This window comes from Trachinotus anak, unplaced genomic scaffold (genome assembly GCF_046630095.1).
Source record: "Trachinotus anak isolate AG129_WGS33_773 ecotype Australia unplaced genomic scaffold, CSIRO_AGI_Tana_v1 ptg000010l, whole genome shotgun sequence".
Taxonomy (NCBI): domain Eukaryota; kingdom Metazoa; phylum Chordata; class Actinopteri; order Carangiformes; family Carangidae; genus Trachinotus; species Trachinotus anak.
The window spans coordinates 6355983-6373422 of record NW_027273861.1 but is presented as its reverse complement, the minus strand read 5'-3'; the positions used below and the strand labels follow the sequence as shown (position 1 = coordinate 6373422).

Genomic DNA, 17440 nt, shown 5'->3' with positions numbered 1-17440 from the left:
CCATGGGTCTTCAGCTCTTGTGTACAGGATTAAGAGTGCAAAAATAATTTGTTACACTACTACATTATAGTTTATTTTAATATATATTTTATTGATTTAACTCAATAGAAAAGAGGTATATTCTCAGATCATGATAGGAGAAAAGGTTTCAGTCACAATATCCTTTCAGTGATGGCCTTTGTCTTCTACAGCTGTTTTTTTGTGTGCGTGTGTGTGTTTTCTCTCATTGAAGTCAACCACTGAGGCCGACATTTCAACTAAAAATGTCATTAGTGAAAACCATAATGACCTCTCCTCTAGCATCACCCACAATCTGTCATGCAAACCTTTTACCACTTACAGTGTGAGCTACTGAGATCCACTGCTCGTGTCCAAACATGATGATACCACAGGTCCGTCAGCTTTAAAATGTGCCAATTTTACCACTCATGATTTTTGGTGAGTTCTATGCTCTTCACAGAAAACACACAAGGATGCACAACAAAGGTTTTCAATTTTTATTGACTTTTTGGACAATTTCTTTTCCAGTGTCATCCATAACCGTTCACTTCAATGGTATTTGCATAATCTTTCATTCAATACTAGAAGGATATAAACCAAGGTAGGCTAATGCAAGATGTTGAATTAGCAGCTAGCAAGCTAAATCTGCACTCCTCGAGCAAAATTAAACTAATCACTATCTCTGGGGGGGGGAAATGTTCCAAGAGCTTTCAGAGGAACAATAAACATACCCTTCCAGTTGACCATTAAAAATGCACCTTGACATCATCTACCTGGTTTGTATCTTTCTAGTTGTAAGGCTGATAAAAAAAGGGCCATTGCTATTTAACAGAATAATCTGCATAGCAACTGGAAGACAAAAGGACTGGACACTGACCCAATACAGAGGATGAGGAACACAGGACATCACTAAACAGATAGTTGGCACATGACGGTCTGCTGTTTTGCTCACAAACACACAGTCATTTTCTTTTGTAGAGTGATTTACTTTTGAATGTCAAAAAAAAGTTCATTCAACAGTTAGTGTGAGGTTTGATACGTTGGAGCTCTAGGCCTAGTGTTGTAAGAAGTTTAGTTCTGGCATGATCTCCAAGCATCTGGCAGTTTGAGTAGGTGCCATTCTGCAGTGGCTAACGCCGCCCACCTCCCCACCCCCTCCCGTAGTACAGTTTACCAAGTCATAAGGCTACAAGGTACGTGCCACTACTTGACCATATTCACAGAAGCACAGTTACAAGCAAATGGAGAGATGTGACAGAGGACGACCACTACAGTGTGCTTGAGGGCTAACGACTGACAAGTTTCACTCAGCTACATGAGTAAAGCAGGAGGGGGAGGGGGGGTGGGTTACTGAAACAGCTGGCTTGTTGGTCAGGAATCATGTCACCAGCAGTAATTCAATCCCTTTTCCCCACCCTGCAAAGGCAACTAAGATAAGGGCAGCTCAAAAAAACTGATGTCTGGCCACCACTGAATTTGGTATAACAGTTCAAACCACAATAAAATGTCAGGTCTAATTAACATTTAAATGTAACTCTTTTACAGACTGTGTAGACCTAACCGCAACATCTGTCACTTTTTTTTTTTTTTTTTTGAAGCATGAGACAGTATTACTTAACGCGGATACAAAGCTCACAAGTCAATTACAGTACCTGAAAGCACTTTTAGACTGATGAATCTGCAAAGGCAGATCAGGACAAGTTGACAGAGAAGGATGACACTCTCAGAACTGAAGACTTTCAGGGTCAGCGGTCAGTCCAGGTCAATAGGGGGGACAATGGCGGGGAAGATTGTGTCCGGTTAAGTTCAGGCCCATCTGTAGCAGCACATCTTAGAAGCGCTTGGGTCCCCAGGGAGAGGTCTTGGTCGCCACTGGGGCTCCAAAGCTGGGGAAATCTTCAGAGCTGGTCATATCAGGGGCCTAAAAGTAGGGAGAGAAGGGGATTAAGTAAAGGAAGGTATGACCAGTTTTCATTTTAAACTGTACCAGACTTGGGGCGGAGACACTCACCTTCTCATTGCCAGTGGTCCAGGGGGCCTCCCTCACCACAAAGCCTTTGGATGGGCCACGATGTTCTTCCATGGCTGCAGCGCTACCCCCAGAGGGCCTCATATAAGCCATCTTTGCCTCATTCTCCACAACATCTGCCATCTGAAAAAGTAGCACAACAAAGTTTCAGTGCTCATCAGAAAACAGTTAATATTACAGGCATTTCTTATATCTAATGTTATCAGTGTTCATGCACAGGAAAGCTTACATATTCCTCTTCCAGATTAAGGAGGTGGTCGATGGCTTCATCCACAAGCTCAGGGCGACCTGTGACTGTCACAAGGTTTGGGTCTGCAGCGCCACTCTGGGGAAACCTGAGATCAACCTAAAAAAGAAACAAATCCCTTTTTGTGATGCGTCACATCCAGTGTTTAACATGAATAGAACTGACAAAAACAAAAATGTGATGACAGAGCTTAGAGCAAGTGGAGCACAATTTCTAAAAATGTATCCATGCTGCTCTCTCAGGTATCCCCCACCTAGAGCACCATCTGACCCCATCACACTGAGCTGGGTCATCATGTATCCAACTTTGCTTTCCACCTTGAACACCTCCAGACCTGAAGGAAGAAGCCTGTTGCTAAACTTGCTTGTGTTTAGCTGTTATAGTAGAGCTTTAGTGGGATTACAAGAGTCACAATCCTCCTCCTCCTCCTCCAAACATGCCCACCCCAGAAGGTACAAACAGTGTTTTAAAAACACTGATGAAAGAGTGTTTCCTGTCCTGTGAGCATCCTCACCTTAAACTCATCCATAATCTTGCGGATGCCTTTGCCGCGGGCTCCAATAATCCGGGCATGGACCCTGCTGTCCAAGGTGATGTCCTCAGAGATCATCTCCTCCAGCTCGTCCACGATGGCCTTGATGGCATCTCGTGCAGCTATGGCTTTGTGCTCATACCCTGTAATAGTAATCTGATCCTGTGGAGAAACAGCAGCCACCTGCACATTAACACAAACCTTGTACAAAAGAAGGAAATAATTGAATTTATAAAAAAATATTCTAATCTACTATGGAGTCAATTTACTGATGATGAGCCCATGGGCAAAAAAAGTAACCAATAGTTATGAGAATCAGTCCTCCCATGTAGTCTTGACATGTAGAAATGGTAACTTAGCACCACCTGCTGTGCTGATGCAGTACAGAGTGTTCACCTTTCTGCCTGCATCGTTTTTTGATTTGGAATTAAAGGACAATGTCTGCAGAAACGCAGAGGAAATACTGTACCTGGTTTTCATCGTTCTTCTCTGGGAACTGGATGTTGACGTCATGCTCAGTGCGGATGTTTGTAATAATGGCACCCTTGCGGCCGATGATTTTGGGGTGATATTTGGGGTCCACAGTGATGGTCAGCTTAAAGCTCCTGAGTGCCTGCAGAGGATTTGAGGGAAGCAATGCTCTGGATGAGAAATCAAGCAAGTTTGACCCCTGACTCTTTTCTACATCTGATGGAACTTGTGATCACCTAACATGGGAAAAGTTAATAATTAAGCCCTTTCCTCCTCTAGTGATATCATAAGGGTGCCCTGTGTGACAATTTAGAGATAACTGCTACACGTGAGCATGTGAATCATCAACACTACAGAAACACTTCAAAGTACCATGTGAATGGGATAGAGTTCATCATAACACTAAGGACGCATCTTAGTACTTTACACAGTACTAACCCGATCCTCCTGCTCGGCCTGCAGCTCTTTGACGCGCTCCAAGAGGCCCTCTTTGGCGCGATCAAGGTGAGTGACCAAGCCAGTGATGGAGATTTTGTCAGACTGCTGGTCAGGAGCAGGCACTTGAATATTAACCTGGAAGTAGACAGTGATGTCAGCCCGAATTATAAGCAAAACTAAATTCTTGTGCATCTCCGCGTCAACAGAAAAAAAAATTTTACAACACATACCTCAAATTCATCCATCATCTTACGAATTCCACTTCCTTTCTGTCCAATGATGTATCGATGAAGCTCAAAAGGCACTTCCACCTCAATAGTGACAGGAACCAAGGCCTAAGGAAAGAAGACTGTTTAGTGAACAACGCAGCAATCATAAGAAATTTAACAAATTTCTGTTATGAATACTGACTTTCAGTGCTTCCACGGCAGCATCGCACCGCTCTTTGCGGCCAGAGAGCACAATGACGTCGCACTTTTTGGGTGCATTTGGATCGACAGGCTCCTTCACTTCTCCGTTAGCCTCTCCATTCTCCTGAATAGGAGCCTCTGCGGGAGGTGCAGCTAAAAAGTAAAGCCCACAAGGTTTGTTGAGAAAACTTTCAATTCAAGGACTCCATACCCCCGTCTTTGCACTGATCGTACCTTTACCTTGTGGGTCCTCACGCTCTGGGAACTTAATCTGTACATTGTGATCTCTTGTGATCTGCTGGATCCGTGAGCCTTTGGGACCCATGATAGAGCGGTGGAACTTCTGAGGAATCACACACTCTATGGTCACTTGAGCATCCTGGAAAAAGAAAATGTGGAAATAGAAGGAAAAGAAAACAGAAGGCAAATCAGTTATATTCCAAACAAAAGAAGAAATGCCACACACAATCAAGACCATCTTAGCAAAACAAAACTGTATCTACTAACCAAGTCCTCCACAATCTCCAGCATGCGCTTCTTGGCTGCCTCCACACATTCTTTGGCTCCTTTGAGGGTGACCTTTTCACTCTGAGAACCCGTGCGAGGGAAGCTCACCATCACGCCACCATACTCATCGGCAAGGTCCCTCAGAACTTGGCCACGACGAGCCACAAAGTAGCGATGGTGCTTGGGGTCAATGCTCATAGTATCCTCAATAACATTTTCCTGTTTATCAAAAAAAGAAAAAAAAAAGTTTTAAATTCATGCATTTTAAGAGAACCAAAACCTTGTTTTAGCTTTTCCTGGTATGTTGAGCCTCACCAGACTCTTGATCAGTTCTTCCAGCTCCTTCTGAGCCTCCCGCACTGCTTCTTCAGTGCCAACCACAGTGATGAGCTCCTGGTCTTTGTCCTCTGCTGTGGGGAAGATGATCCTAGCCCCAGTGCTGTCACGAACTTTACGGATGTTTCCACCACCTTTCCCAATGAGGAACTTGTGGTATTCTGGCTTTGCACGTAGCTCAGCAGTGTGGCTCTTTGTTTGCTGAAGAAGAGAAAAAAAAAAAAAAACAAATGTACAAACTGATTTCTGCAACAAGACATTTATTACAAATCAACCTCAATTATGAAGGTCAGCACAAAACATGTTTAACTTTAGGTGAAAAATCCCATCATGCTCAACTCAAAAACAACCAATTCAAGATTTTAATGGACAAGTGAGTGAGAAAACTACAGCAGCCAAAAGCTAGTTTCTTTTGGCTGCTGTAGCTGCTGAAAGGATACTGAAAGAAGTCTTCAGCATGTGGTAATGTAGGACCAATAAGGCACAGAAGCAGTTCTTTGCCCCCCACCCCTGTCTTCCCCCTTCGCTCTATGCCTCCATCTAATGGCTGCCAGTTCAGCGAGGTCAACAGAAGTTCAGCTTTTTATTAGACATTCATACAAACCTTCTCCTCTGCCAAGCCAAGCAGTTGCTGCTTCGCTTTCTCCACCTCCTCTACAGGGCCTCGGATGGTGACCTTATCAATCCCTGAGCCCTCAGTGGGGAAGTGGATGTGTACGCCGCCACACTCCTCCATGATTGAGCGCACCAAACGGCCCTTTGACCCAATCAAAGAGTTGTGCAGCTTGGAGGGAATGGAGACCTCTTGCTCTGTGATGTTTGCCTGAACACAATGAGACATTAATTAGTCATATGTATTAGATTTGGACCCATATGCCAAAGTATCCATGAGACTAAGCTCTCTGGGTGTGTTTTGCTTACCAGCTCCTTCTGAATTGCCAGGATGCGATTCCGTGCAGCCTCACAGTTTGCCTTCTTCCCAGTGATGACGATCATCTCTGAGTTGCTGTTCTCAGCAGGCAGGTCGATTTTTGTGTTGGTTTCCTCCCGAATCTAGAAAACGAAAAAGGAAATAATTGTCAGATCAAACTTTGAGAGATTAGCAGCCTCATTCATCTGCATAAATTCTCTTAAACATACATACCTTCTTGATGTTTGATCCTCCTTTTCCAATAATGTTTCTGTGGAACTGCTTGAAGATGGGGACTGAGACAGAATGGCTGTTCTCCACCTGACCAAAGGAATTACTGAAGGTCAACACTCGACTATACTTTAATTTGGAATTCTTAACAAGTGCATTCACATGTTTCAACACAGTAACCTAACAATAGTAAAGAAAAGACAGAAAATATACTGTACCATCTCAGCCACTATCTTCTGCATGAACTTGGAGCACTTTTCCACTTCCGTTCTTGGGCCCCTAAGTTGAACGATGTCACTTTTCTGTGCTGGGTCGGGGAAGTTGATGATAACCTGCAACACACAATAGTTAGAAGTTATTAAAGTACATTTAATAGGTTCAGCACAGACAAACCAACAGCATACACCAATCAGTATTAACAGTTTCTGACTCACCTCTGGGAATTTGTCCCGCACTTCTTTTATCTTCTCCCCTTTTTGGCCAATGATGGCTCTGTGAAAACGCTGTTCAATGATCAGGTCCTTTGTACGCTCGTTCTCCTGTGAGAGACAGTGCATTTAGTAGTGGCACATCTGGGTCCCATTAGCAGCATCTTGCCTGTGAACTGAAGCTTGTACCAACCATGCGTGACGCAAGCTCAAGCAGCTCCTTCTTGGCTTCCTGTACACCCTGGGGATCCCCCTCGATACGAATCAGGTTGCTTTTCTCATTGTCGGGGGGGATGCGGACAGTCACCTTGTGCAGCTCTTTAATGCGGTTGACTGCAAATAAGTCAGTGAATACGTAGTTTAAAACGTATGCCTGTACAGTTTTTGCTGCACTGTGCACAAGTCAGTACACCAGCCTTCTGATATTAACGTGCACTTACTGTTGACGCCTCCTTTTCCAATCAGGTGTCGGTGGAATTTGGGATCCACGCTGATCTCTGCATAGTCCATACGGCTTACCTGTTACACAAAAGCATGAAAATATCACTTTATTTTTATTTAAAAGGACAAATTCGATTTTCAGTCTCAGTTCAAGACATAATTGAGAAGTTAACTCAATACTGACCAAATCTGTTACAATGGCTTCAATCTGGCTCTGCACCATCTGCACATCTTTGGTTGGACCCTCCAGGGTGATCTTATCTTCTCCCTCAGTGAACTCAATGTGCACCTGTATGCAAAACACAAAAAATGAAGTTAAACTGAAGTAGAAAGGAGTTTTTAAAGCACAATAATTAAAGAATCCATCATTCAACAGACCTTGGGCATTTGTTGGGTAATCTTGGCCAAGTTCTGCCCCTTCTTGCCAATAATGAAACGATGAAGCCAAGAAGAAGCTGAGACCGAGGAAACAGTGTAGCTGTTTGCCTGCAAAAGGAAACATATGCCTTTAGTTATATCTCATTTTTTAAATACAATTATCTGCATCAGTGGTCTGTAGAAGATATTTTACCTTGGCATAAACTTCAGTGAGAGCCTGACCCAGACGGTCCGGCTCCCCACGAAGGATGACAGTTTCTGAGCTGCTGTCAGAAGGTGGGATTTCAACTGACACACCAGTTCTATCCAGGATCTCCTGTAGAGTGTTTCCCTTGGGGCCAATCACATATTTATGCTGAGACTTCTTCACCTCCACTGCGATAGTGGTGGCGTTCTTCTTCTGCAATACAAAGAACAGTGGACCAAGGACTTACTGAATGTGACACTTTACCCTAGAAAAGAAGTGTAAAGGCTCAGCATTTACCAGGGTAATCTGTATCAACACAAACTTTCCCAAAATGTTAGCGCACCTTGTCTTCATAAACCTTCTTGATCATAGCCACAGCAAGGGCCACCTGCTCCTTTTCCCCAGTGATGACGATCTCTGTCTTGTTCACACTTGGAGGGGGAACATTGATGCGGGCACCGGTCTCCTGCATCATCTCTCCTACCAGCTTATTGTAGGCACCGGTGATGAATGGGTGGTACACCTTGTCAATGTTCACCCTCTCCACAGCACGCTTGTCCTAAAGAGTGGGAGAGAGAGAGGGGGAAAAAAACATTAAAATACAGTCTTAATATATGTGGAGTGTAAAAAAATCTCTTGAATGAAGCAGTTGTGTGACTGAGAGGCCATGTTACCTGTTCAGCAGAGATCAATAGGATTTCATGCTTTGCCTTCTCCAGGCCCTCCTTGGTACCAGAGATCTTGATCTGGTTGCTGGGGTCGTCAGGTCGTGGGATCTGGATTTTGGTGGCAGTCTTGAGCTCTAGCTCCTGAAGCTTCTCCCCATTTTTACCGATGACAAAACGATGGTGCTCCTTGGGGATAGCCACAGTAGCTGAAGCCTGTTGGGGTTATGATGTACAGTTAGCATTATTGTATTTCAACTCTAAATACTTAAACCATCCATGTCATACATTTTCCGTGAACAAAGGTGGATCTCTTCACCTGAGTCTGCAGTCGGGACACAATCTCCTTACGGGCCTTCATCACAGCATCCAGCTTTCCGGACACCATGATGGAGAGACCCTGATCTTTTGCCAAGGAGAGTTCCAGATGGGCTCCGGTCTTGTGCATGATGTCCACACAGACCTTTGCTTGGTCTCCTTCCCCAAACTGGTTAATGTCCTTGTACTTGCGCTCCTCTAGCGGCACATGGAAAACCTAGATCATGTGGAGAAACATTTTTGTTGAGAATTGATGTGTCAAAATGTTGTTCTAGTACTTTCAAAATAAATGTGACCCATTGATAAGAAAATCAAAACTATGGTTTGAAAGCTGGATTTTTTTTTTAGCTGAAAGCACATCTGAACTAATAAAGGACGTTTATCTTGAGTTAACAATATGAGCACAATTCCCAAGCTTTTTAGCCTGTGCCCTCTCAAAAAAACAAATGCAGGAAACTTGTGACACCATGTGACAGGTTATGGCCTGAGTGTTGACATGACTTTTGAAAACCAAACTGATATTTATTTTTCAGAGTGTTTCTTTTCAGGAGATTTAGAGGCCTGAAAAAGTAAACACATCTAAGTTTTAACAAGGGAAAAAAACCAAAAGACAAATGTTACATAAAACATAAGACATAAGCCTTTAAAAAGGACCCGTGCGTAGGATTTAGTGGCATCTAGCAGTGAGGTTGCAGATTGCAACTAACTGAATATCCCTCCCCTCACCCCTCCCTTCTTAAGTGTGTAGGAGAAACTGTGGTGGCCTTTGGGTAAGGTTAAAAAAACAAACAAACAAACTAAAAGCCCTCTCAAGGGCCTGTGTTTGGTTTGTCTGTTCTAGGCTACTGTAGAAACGTGATGGTGTAAAATGTTGGGCTCCATGGAGGACCAGTCCATGTAGATATGAAGGGCTCATTCTAAGCTAATGAAAACACAACAATTCTTACTTTCAGGAGATAATACACTGCAAAACCTGAAGATGTGAACCACTGGAGTATACAACAGCATTACCAGTAACAAGTCACAGTATAGTACGAGTCACATCCAGGACCCTGGTATATCTGCTCACTGGTGTGGTTTACTGGGACATTTCATTTAACTGATCCATCCTTAATGTTATTAGTTGTGCCTGTGATTTTCCTGCTATTAAAATTCAGTCTGCAGTGAGACAAGAGTTTAATGACTTTTTCTGAGCGCTCAGCTCAGGGTTGTGTGTCACACTTTTTATTCTCTTGAATAAATCTATGCATTTACAGTTTGGACATCTCATAAATCCCTTTATTGCTCCGCCCACCTGAGCAGAGGTCTAATCAGCCAGAATAAATGAAAACACCTGTGTGGAAATTAAGAGCATCAAGTTACTCTTTAACACTGGCAGGGAGAAATCAATCACAGGCAGAGACAGTTACATCAATGTCCCCATCATCAGGGCTCAATACTGTAATGTGTCATTTAAGATACATTCTTGCTCTTGCTAAGACTCTCTCCATCTACACATATTCAGCTGAGCATGCTAAGGTACAGTATGTTCTCTGAGAGATGGTGACAGGCTTCATGGGAAATGTAGGAGACCATGAACTGAAGTAGAAGAAGGCTGATTTCTTGATCACAAGAAAATGAATTCCGCAGCTAAACTTGCAACCTTTTTAGTTCACATGTGATTTTAAGAAAAACAAAGTTATACCTGGGTGATAATAGAAGACTTGAGAGGACGGATCTTGGATGTCCAGGCATTCACAGTTTCCTGGGTCCCCTCAGGTGAGGCCGCCTTCTCGGGCAGAGGTGGGAAGGCATCCTTGTAGGTAGGAAGGGCATCCTCCTCCTCTCCAGCATTGGGTCCTGCCACAGCAGCTGAACACAGACAAAACAGAGGTAAGTCCACTTAGGGCTATGTGTGTTTGCATTTTCAAAAATCAAGCAGTCGTAAAAATCCAAGTACTCACCACCACTCTGCTCTGGCAAGAGCCCACTGCGGTGCTCATTGAAACTTTCCTGCGTAAGTACAGCGACTGAGCTCATGGTCAAAATCCCACGTTAACACAGAGTCCGAGTGTGCCACTGAAAGCAAAGTTTACATTATTTTCATAACTCTGCATGACATGTAAAAAGGCCCTAAAACACTTTACTCAATCAGCTTCTTAATATGAATAATGGGGTCCTACATGAACACACAGGTTTATGCCAAACTTAGAAGAGTTCTGGTTATTTCAGAGATTTCTGCATTTGTCCTTGGTTTTATTCATTCAGCTGTTCAATGTTATGTTTCCAGCACTGTCAGTAAAATCTGATCAAACTACACCATCCTCACAAAGCTGATCAGCCAAGTGCTCATCATCAAGCCAAAATAATTGCAATTTTGTTTTTTGTATATTATGCAGCCTATTTACCATGAACATATTTTCTGCACATTAGCACTGCCAGTAGCATAGGTTCTTTAATTAAGGCCCTGCTCAGACCTGGCGTTAACATGCTCTAAGTACTGGTGTGAACACACCCAAGACGATTTGAGTTCAGACCAATGTTCCCTCTAATTTTTCATGTGTCTGGGCATACACACAAGCTCCCTGAGCACACTGAGGACCATTGTGAGCAACATCAGATGTGCACGCTGTGGCCACACACCAGTGTCACACCTGACCAACACCTGGGATCATAGCAAGTTACATGGCTTATTAAAAGAATCAAATTACAGCAGCAATTTCCATTCGTTTACTTTTAATATAAGTGATCTGGCCCACTTAAAATGAAATGCACTGTTGTTAGCTAGCTAACTTGCACGGTGCCGCAGCGTGTATGGGAATGGCACCTACGTAAGCAATGTCAATGCTATGATTGGCTGCGCAGCGTAAGTGAACCGTATCGTATCATTGGCTGGTAATCTGTCACTCACTGTGTTACACTGCAAAAAGTTACAGAAAAAATGTTATTGCTCTAATTAATTTACAGTTTATGTTGAATTTTATTTTATGCGCTGTATAGATTTTCTTGTGCGCTGAGAATGTGTGAGCAGTGCGCGATTGCGCAAGCACGCAGCTTAGAGGGAACATTGGTTCAGACCATATTCAGAGGTGACCTTCTTTTGGCTGTGTGTATGCAATTGTGTCCATTGAAGGACCACCTACTCAACTCACATCCTCTGTGTGATCGGATGGACGTACTCAGATAATTACAAGTTGTGTATGTGTATATTATATTTATGTATATTATATTTATATATATATATATATATATATATATATATATATATATATATATATATATATATATATATATATATATATATATATATATATATATATATATATATATATATATATATATATATATATATATATATATATATATATATATATATATATATATATATATATATATATATATATATATATATATATATATATATATATATATATATATCTATCTATCTCACATAAGCTAGCTTTGTCCCCAATGTCTGAAAAGCCCATATAGCTATATTACTCGTGCCAAACATCTAGACCCAGTCTCTGGTCACGGGAAGTGCAGTGTTGCCCCACTGCCAGTTAAAAACAACCACACATTTGGTCTTTGCAAAGGGAAGTGATGCACGTGTTAATACAGCAGGGAAGTGAGATCAATCACAAGTGGTCATTTGGAATTATCTTCTGAAGTGTCACATGCACAGGTGTAGCATTGTACACAATCTTATCAGAGGTGGACTTTGGGATTTTTACCATTATCTAATCTACTTTTATCAGAAGAAGCATGACTCTCACAGAATAATCCCACTTCTTGTCACATTACCACATCAGCACTGTGTTAATGTGAGCTGAGACTGAGTGGTGAGTAAATAGATCATGTTTTAGCATCACAAAAGAAAACACTAGTGGGGGCAGGGCTACAGCAACACTACATTTTGTCTTTATTAAAGAAATCAACTTGTGTTCTGTTCAACCCTCTTGGTTCAGTGCTATTCTAAGAATTGCAGCCAGGTGAGTAGGCTCCAAGGTTAAGAGGATTTTACCCCACTGACCCCTCTGTATGTCCGTGCTGGATTGGATTAAAGCAAAAATCCACCAAGAGAAAACTCGGATACCTTGTGTGCGATCTTTGAACCAAATTATTCTTTCCTAGAAAGACACCACAAAGCCAATCCTCTATGACGTATATACAAACCCTACAGCTATTTTGATTGCCAAGTTATATAAACCTGGAAGTTTGTCGACGAACAATTATTTTTGTCTGCAAAGGGGGGAATAAACAAATTACTGCCTCGACTAAAGCTGGATTCCACTTCACTGTCAATGTAGAAACTCAGTATATCATCAGGAGTCACTGCTCTGCTTCCTGGCTGGCAGAGAAACAAATTCTGGCAAACAAGAGAAGAGGAATGCGAATTGTTTTCGAGCAGAATTTGCCCCTTAGCATGTCTGAAATGTATCTGAAAGCAGGGAGAGACAACGCCCAGATGTCAATAAAAACTAGTTGATGTTTTAAGCATAGAACAAGCAACTGAAGGAACCTCACAGCAATCTTCAAGCTTCACATTTCAGAAAACGCATTCAGTGGCCTCTTACTTGTCAGGCTTTATAACCTTATGGCTGCTCTGCCCAGCCCTCTCTACCATTTGCCGACCTTGTTGCCAATTTAAGTCCTCTTCATTTAAGCACTGGTATAAACAAGGACCTTCACAAGCAACAGATTTATCAAAGCAATTTTCAGTTGTTCTGACACTACGCATTTGTCCACAGCCATTAGTTTTTAATATCGATTTCATTATTATGAAAACGTGGATAACTCTGTAGCAAGAGAAACACGTCCAAGTCATCCATGTTGGCGGGAAATAAAACGGCTAAAGCTAAAGGTTAACAGACTAGGTTACATGTTTCCTTTATTTAAATTATTTAAAGTGACAACAGGCAATATTTTTGGTTTTAACTTATCAATATGAAGTAGAATATAGACTATATAGACTATAGAATGACACCATCAGCATTTACATTGGTTCTCTACAAGTCTCACTTTTACAATGTAATGTACACGATGCACAAAATTTCACCAAACAAAAAAAAAAAAATTAAGGCTCCGTTTACGGCACAAAGGAAATGGGCCTGCCACTGCACAACCAAAACAGACAGGACAGTGCTTTGGTTTTCCCTGGGAGCCATCAGTACCTTTCCCCAGGCAGTGGAAATAGCCAATGGTGGAACAACCAGAGACTCAACCCTGGTTGAGCCCTGTTTTCGGGGGGAGGGAAAAAAGGGCGAAACCCGAGAGTGACAAAAACGAGGTAAAACAAGAGTGAACCTCGGACGGACATTCACTTGACAGAAAGACCCATGGTCAGATGTGGACAGAAATGCAGCCCTGAACTTATCAGCTGTCCATCACCACACTGATGTGGCGGCCAACTGGGCTTTGTCCTTGTTGTCCCTAAGGAGAGAGCTCTGAGACTTGAGAGGGTTCAGCTAGTATTGTTTCAACTAGATCAGAAAGTGCCTTCTTATTAACACAACTGGGTGTTTTACTCAGCCCTTTTCACAGGTCTGAGATAAGGTTTCCAGTTCAAATTAGGATTCTTACAGCTGTTTCTTACTTAGGACAGTAGCCTGACTGATGGCAATAGCCATATTGCTAACACTACTGCTTACAGATAGAAATAAATGATAAACTGTTGTTTGAAAACTCAAACAAATAAGATATTTCCTGGCAGTAACCTTTCTAAAATGAGCTGTGGTGAAACGCACGACATTCTTCTTTGCGACTGTGGCACCAACACTGGTAACACCTGGAAATGCTAGGGGAGAAATTGTCTATTGCTACTTTAACAGGTTACATAAAATCCAATCTACCAGTTTTAGCCATTGAAAAAAGTTGACAACACACTTAAACAGGGGACTGCAGTTTTTCAGTGTGATGAACCAGGTCTACTGAGTTTTTTTTCCCCCTGCAGAATGGACCAGGTGTCTTAAGAGACTGCTGTGGTTGGTGGAGGGGGGACAGGATCACATTTCCGATAAATAAAATGCTACTAAAAGCCTAAGATTTGATAAGTGCCATTGATTACAGTCACTATTCGAGCAAATGTAAAAACTTACCAGCTAAATGGTCAGTTACCAGATAATCCGTCCTGTAAAGATGCAAGTTCCCGTCAGCCTGCCAGCTTTTGCCTGAAGACCACAAGAAAAAGGATCATTTGTAAAGAAATAACCAGTGTGGAATCTTAGACCCAAAGAAAGATAAGATACATGAAAATTTAAGGGCCTCATTTGAAAAACTTCATAGATTGGATACTACAGGGTTATGAGTGCACAAAAAAAACATTATTATAGCATCTATACGATTACATTCAAGAAATTTCCCCATTTTTAACCAATAATCACCTCACGATATCATGCGTGCATACTGTATGAGCCTTGTATCATGCTCCTTTAACTAAAACCACCAAAGACGCATGTGCCAACAAATTTTTTTTGCATAAAAAACACTTCGTCATCAAATTGGAAATGGAGACAGACTGCAAATATAATGTTTAATTTCACGCTGAATGTTAAACACAAGCAGTCATTGCTGAGGCCTGACTTGTATATTATATTGTATTGTATATTGTATTATATCACCATGGTTCTATAGAGATGAACAGGAAAAACACTGCCACACTGCAAAAATACTGCCACTTCAGACAGCTTAAACCATCTGGAAAATTAAGACATGTTCAAATAAAATTGATGCCAAGAAGCACATTATTGAACTCCAGTAGAGTATAGGTACCACTGGAGCTTGCTCTCCTTGACAAGCATCTGGCTTCTATAATTGGACACTCCCTTGTCATACAAGACGACAGACCTGGCAATTAATGAAGCAGCTTTGGGTGGACCAGTTAAATGGGCTGTTGGGTTCTTGTGCAGACGCCAACAAAATTATTCAGTGAATGTTTTTTTTTATTTTTTTATTTATTTTTTTATTATTATGGGGGGTGTGATTATTGAAGGCTCTAAAATTTGATATAGCATGGATGTTTGTGTAAGTCAGTCATCTGGATTCATTTCACTAGTTTACCACTGGCATCGTCAATTTTCTCTCACTCCAGGATGTTGATATGGGTTAAAGTTTTCAGTAAGGTGTGTACAGTCTCCCATAAAGTTTGTATACATCCAAAATGTATCTGGTTAGGGGCATATAATCTGATAGGCCCCTTTAATTGCTTATTTAATATTTATAAATGAGGCACTAAAGAAGATACTTTCTAGCTTCTACTTTTAGTATTTGGTCTAGTAGTGTGCACAGACAACATCATATGGCCTGTTTCCTTTAACAACACTAAAGCAACTGGTGACAGATTGCCTCTTTCTACACCACCAGCAGCATTAGTCAGTTAATTATGAGTAAATTTATGACATAAAATGAAACGTGTCAACCACAACACATACTGAACATACTGATACTTAAGTTGTTTTGCCTGTACTACCACGTCATGGACGCAGTTGTGCGTTTCGACTGGGGACGAAAAACATTAGACACGATCTCTAAGCTCAGAAAAGCCCAACCACAAACACCTCTAATTTAAACCAATGTAACTTGATTTTTATTTTTTTATTTTTTCTTAATTAGCGTCATATCATCTCACCGTACGAGATCATTCGTGTTAATGAACTGCTAACAAGTTAATCCTGACGGGCTCGTCAAGCTAGTTAAATGTGCATTAATGTTAGCGTCAGCATTTCAACCTTCGTCCCATGTAAAGTTATACCTAAATCCCAGATTACGGATTTAAGTAGCTAGTTAGTGTCAGTGCTAGCTAACACGATATCAAGTTAACTAGCTGACAGTTGCCAACGACACATTACAGTTCATGCTAGCTGCCGTCATGTTGGCTAACGTTGATCAGCCATAAAAATGTGCTGAGGTCGAGGCAAACTATAGTTATTTTAACTGTCAGAGATACTAACACAACGCCGAGTGTTTAGCATGTATGTGTGCCTCTTATCAGAAGTGGGATTTTCAGCTACAAAATCACTCTAGCACGGATTACTAGCTCCAAACCCCTTGCTAGTTAGCAAACTTGCTAAAAACTTTGACTGTGGTGTGTGCGACTGTGACACGTAGCTCCTCAGCTAATAGGTAGCTTGGCTCACTCCAACAGACCTACACACAACTTCAAGCTGTGCCTTAGCCAGCTAATGACATTAAGCTAGTGGACTGAAAACCAAAACCTTGAAATAACTCCGCCACGCTCATAGTCTACGGTCGTGTCATTTTGGTGTAAATTAGCCAGCACTAACGGGCTCGTAAAAAGTACAAGTTGAAGTGTAGCCTTAGCTAGCGAGCTAACGTTAGCTTACATTACAGTTAGTTCTACTAGCTCGCTAAGTCCACGTAGGCATACAGCTGAGCAGGGGAGAAATGACACGGAGTCAGGCCAGAACATACTGTAACGTTAAAGCTTCACCAACAAACTGTCTTCCCACCAAGTACCACCCTGTCTTGTACATGAAAGGCAGGAGCCAGATGTTACAGGAATATGGACACAATCCGTAGGAAACTGTAAAGTACTTACTTATTTTATGTTCTCGTCTGCCCTGAAGGTGCAGAAGCTGAGATGAAATTCCACTGGCGAGAAGGTGGGAGAGAAGCCTGACGGATATATACCAGGGCCGCCCACCAATCACATCCTCCAACGTCACGCCAGAGAGTCCGATTACAAATAACTTATTTTCATTTCAAATAGTGACAGACAGTTGTATGGCTACTGAAAACATCACATTGCGTATGGAAATCATGCAAGATAAAAACGGGATTAAAGTTGTATCTAAAAACTGTAAACTTAGCCTAATGTTAGGCAAAATCACATCTAATGATAAGTGTTCATGTACAAAAACAATACCAGTTGGCAAAATTCAGTTTGAATTTATTATTAATCATTTCAATATGGG

General features: G+C 41.7%; 1 protein-coding gene across 2 annotated transcripts; it reads right to left on the bottom strand.

The window, feature by feature from the left end:
- Positions 1–482: 482 nt before the first annotated feature.
- On the bottom strand, positions 483–17192 carry hdlbpa (high density lipoprotein binding protein a). 2 transcript variants are annotated; one of them, XM_071487219.1, is made up of 28 exons: positions 17065–17192; positions 14606–14677; positions 10472–10586; positions 10213–10379; positions 8530–8745; positions 8220–8426; positions 7889–8104; positions 7552–7758; positions 7359–7466; positions 7165–7269; positions 6980–7058; positions 6733–6872; positions 6546–6650; positions 6330–6443; positions 6115–6201; positions 5892–6023; positions 5575–5793; positions 4950–5171; positions 4635–4853; positions 4362–4506; positions 4129–4280; positions 3948–4052; positions 3718–3852; positions 3278–3421; positions 2791–2970; positions 2259–2375; positions 2012–2152; positions 483–1921 (listed from the first exon to the last, which is right to left on the bottom strand). In XM_071487219.1, exons 3-28 carry the CDS (start codon positions 10545–10547, stop codon positions 1832–1834), a joined length of 3828 nt encoding a protein of 1275 aa, XP_071343320.1. In that variant the 5' UTR covers positions 10548–10586; positions 14606–14677; positions 17065–17192; the 3' UTR covers positions 483–1831. The 2 variants fall into 2 exon arrangements, with proteins under 2 accessions (XP_071343320.1, XP_071343321.1); XM_071487220.1 differs by having other exon boundaries at positions 4368–4506.
- Between the last annotated feature and the right edge of the window lie 248 nt (positions 17193–17440).

Coding starts and splice junctions, on each gene's coding strand:
- hdlbpa (XM_071487219.1), bottom strand. CDS start 10,547: ATGAGCTCAGTCGCTGTACTTACGCAGGAAAGTTTCAATGAGCACCGC. Junction 8,746..10,212: donor AGTCTTCTATTATCACCCAG/GTATAACTTTGT, acceptor CACATGATCTAG/GTTTTCCATGTGCCGCTAGA. Junction 1,922..2,011: donor GGACCACTGGCAATGAGAAG/GTGAGTGTCTCC, acceptor CCCTACTTTTAG/GCCCCTGATATGACCAGCTC.